The sequence below is a fragment of the Bison bison genome, unplaced genomic scaffold (assembly GCF_000754665.1).
Source record: "Bison bison bison isolate TAMUID 2011002044 unplaced genomic scaffold, Bison_UMD1.0 scf7180017864118, whole genome shotgun sequence".
NCBI classification, from domain to species: Eukaryota; Metazoa; Chordata; class Mammalia; order Artiodactyla; family Bovidae; genus Bison; species Bison bison.
The window spans coordinates 2,823,503-2,827,048 of NW_011494690.1; the positions used below are offsets into that span (position 1 = coordinate 2,823,503).

The following is a 3,546-nucleotide window of genomic DNA, read 5'->3' on the forward strand; positions in this document are numbered from 1 at the left end:
CTCATGCGAAGAGTTGACTTATTGGAAAAGACTCTGATGCTGGGAGGGATTGGGGGCAAGAGGAGAAGGGGACGAAAGAGGATGAGATGGCTGGATGGCATCACTGACTCGATGGATGTGAGTCTGGGTGAACTCTGGGAGTTGGTGATGGACAGGGAGGCCTGGTGTGCTGCGATTCATGGGGTTGCAAAGAGTCGGACACAACTGAGCGACTGATCTGATCTGATCTGAATGAAGGGTTGATTTTGCCTGCCAGGGGATATCTGGCAATGTCTGAAGACATTTTGATTATGATGACCTGGGAGGATGGGGAGGGTATCACTGGCATGTCCTGTGTAAAAGCCAAGGATGCTATTAAACATCCTATGGTGCACAGGATAAATTCATACAGTAAAGAATGAGTGGGTGCAAAATAATGGGTGTAAAAAATTGGGACCTTGATGTGGTCCCAGGCAGGCTGCCCTCTCTGATGAGAGCTGAGAACCTGAACAGAACGAGCTCTTTCAAACAACCCCATCAAGATATAAGGGTATCTACAGGCAGGGAAGATCCACAGTACTTGGAGTTATTACCTTGGGACATCTGTTCTAAGCTTGGTAACAGATTTGGTCAGATGGTTCCTAAGTTTATTCACTAAGCAACATTAAGTAAAAGTTTTCTGCATGAATGTGGTATAAGAGAGGGCAAGGCAATGAGATGTGGTCCCATGGGAGGCATGAAGACCAACACCTGCAAAGTGACAAGGGCCACAAAGGAGGAGAAAACAAATGAGGTACAGGAAGGAAGCAATGAGTTCTGTTGGGGTGACTCATGTAAGTTTAACATGTGAGGTATCACTGAAGCTGGGCTTTGACAGTGAGTAGGGTTTAAACAAGTAGAGAAGGAAGCAGAGGATATGCTGGGTAGAGGGTAAAGTATGAAAACAGATACAAAGGTAGGGAATAATGTTATCACAGCAACTTTGCTTTGTGTGCATGCTCGGTCATATCTGACTTTTGTGACCTCAGGGACTGTAGACTGTCAGACTCCTCTGTCCATGGAATTCTCCAGGCAAGAATACTGGAATGGGTTGCCATTCCCTTCTCCAGGGGTCTTCCCGACCCAGGGATTGAACCTGTGCTTCCTGCTTGGCAGGCAAATTCTTTACGACTGAGGTGCCTGGGAAACCCTATTACAATGATTGCCATCAAGTAATGGCTTTCCTGGTGGCTCAGACAATAAAGAATCTGCCTGCAATGCAGGAGACCCGGGTTTGATCCCTGGATCTGGAAGATCCACTGAATAAGGGAATGGCCACCCACTCCATTATTCTTGCCTGGAGAATTCCATGGACAGACGTGCCCAACTGGCTACAGTCCATGGAGTTGCAAAGAGTTGGACATGACTGAGCCACTAACACACTAACCAACAAATTCCTTATAGTAGGTGTGCTGCCAAGAACTTTATAATGAAAAACTATAGTATAAACTGAAAACTGATATATAAGAAGCAGTTGAAACCTAGCATGATCCAAAATGACTTGCATTCCCATCTTAAGCATTTCAAAAAGATAATGAAACATAGGAAGTGTTACCTGAGGACAGTTGCATAAATATCGAAGCAGTTCACCAATATACTGAATGACAGTGATGTTATATTTTCTGCAGTCATCCCAAAACTGGCTGGCTGAAAATTTGGTCCGCAAAACAAGAGTAGCACCTAGCGAGAAGGAATAGAAGGTACCAATAAAGGAATGCTACCAAAAAAGTCCCAAGTTATATTTTTCACTTTTGAAATTTATATGTGAATTACATTCATAAACAGGTGTTAGGGACCAACTATATTCAATGCAAAAAAAAAAAAAAAGAATAAGACATGGTTTTATTCAATAGGAGATTGCAGTATAGTGGGGGAGAAGACATAAAGTTTTCTAGTAAAAGTCAGCTTGCAATAAATAAACACAGTCCAGTGAAGCCCTAAGGGTGTGTGTGTGTGTTGGGGGCAGTAGATTAATTTTTCCTGGGCAAGGGCTGAGAAAGACATATTTTTAAAAAGGTAGGATTTGAATTAGGTCTTGAGAAATGAATATGAAGAAAAATGAGAGAATTCCTGGCAGAGGAAAAAACAAGAACATAAAGGATGGTCCAGAAGGTTGGGGGATGGCCAAGATTCAGTTGGTCTGTGACCAGAGTGGTGAAAGGTGAGTGGGTCAAAGGAGATGAACCTGGAGAAGCAGCTAGGCTTGCAATCCTGGAGAGTTTGTAAGTGTCTTGAGCAAGCAGGAAATAGTTTTCTATGGTGGATGATATAGACAGAATAATGGTTCCCAACACATCCACATCCTAATCTCTAGAACCCATGAATATGCTACCTTACATGACAAAAGGGAATATGTAGATGTGATTAAACTAAGGATCTTGGAAAGGGGAGATTATCCTTCTCCATGGGAGGGCAGATAGATTGAAAACCACAATCACAGAAAACTAACCAATCTGATCACATGGACCACAGTGTTGTCTAACTCAATGAAACTAGGAGCCATGCTGTGTGGGGCCATCCAGGATGGATGGGTCATGGTGGAGAGTTCTGACAAAATGTGGCCCACTGGAGAAGGGAATGGTAAACCACTTCAGTATTTTTGCCTTTAGAACCCCATGAACAACAAGAAAAGACAAAAAGATAGGACACTGAAAGATGAACTCCCTTGGTCGGAAGGTGCCCAATATGCTACTGGAGATTAGTGGAGAAGTAATTCCAGGAAGAATGAAGAGATGGAGCCAAAGCAACAACAACACCCAATTGTGAATGTGACTGGGAATGGAAGTAAAGTCTATGCTGTAAAGAGCAATATTGCATAGGAATCTGGAATGTTAGGTCCATGAATCAAGGCAAATTGGAAGTGGTCAAACAGGAGATGGCAAGAGTGAACATCAACATTCTAGGAATCAGTGAACTAAAATGGACTGGAATGGGTGATTTTAACTCCGATGACCATTGTATCTACTACTGTGGGCAAGAATCCCGTAGAAGAAATGGAGTAGCCATCACAGTCAACAAAAGTCTGAAATGCAGTACTTGGATGCAATCTCAAAAACGACAGAGTGATCTCTGTTCATTTCCAAGGCAAACCATTCAATATCACAGTAATCCAAGTCTATGCCCCAACCAATAAGGCTGAAGAAGCTGAAGTTGAATAGTTCTATGAAGACCTACAAGACCTTTTAGAACTAACACCCAAAAAAGATGTCCTTTTCATTATAGGGGACTGGAATGCAAAAGTAGGAAGTCAAGAGATACCTGGAGTAACAGGCAAATTTGGCCTTGGAGTACAAAATGAAGCAGGTCAAAGGCTAACAGATTTTGCCAAGAGAACACACTGGTCATAGCAAACACCCTCTTCCAACAACACAAGAGAAGACTCTACACATGGACATCACCAAGTGGTCAACACTGAAATCAGGTTGATTATATTCTTTGCAGCCAAAGATGGAGAAGCTCTATACAGTCAGCAAAAATAAGACCAGGAGCTAACTGTGGCTCAGATCATGAACTCCTTATTGCCAAATT

At 42.7% G+C, this 3,546-nt stretch overlaps 1 protein-coding gene across 1 annotated transcript in view; it reads right to left on the minus strand.

Moving 5' to 3' along the window:
• SLC27A2 (solute carrier family 27 (fatty acid transporter), member 2) overlaps positions 1-3,546 on the minus strand; it is a 56,125-nt gene that overhangs the window by 27,505 nt on the left and 25,074 nt on the right. Inside the window, exon 4 of the mRNA XM_010839504.1 lies at positions 1,574-1,698. Coding sequence (XP_010837806.1) covers positions 1,574-1,698 — 125 coding nt within the window. The remainder of the gene's footprint in view (positions 1-1,573; positions 1,699-3,546) is intronic.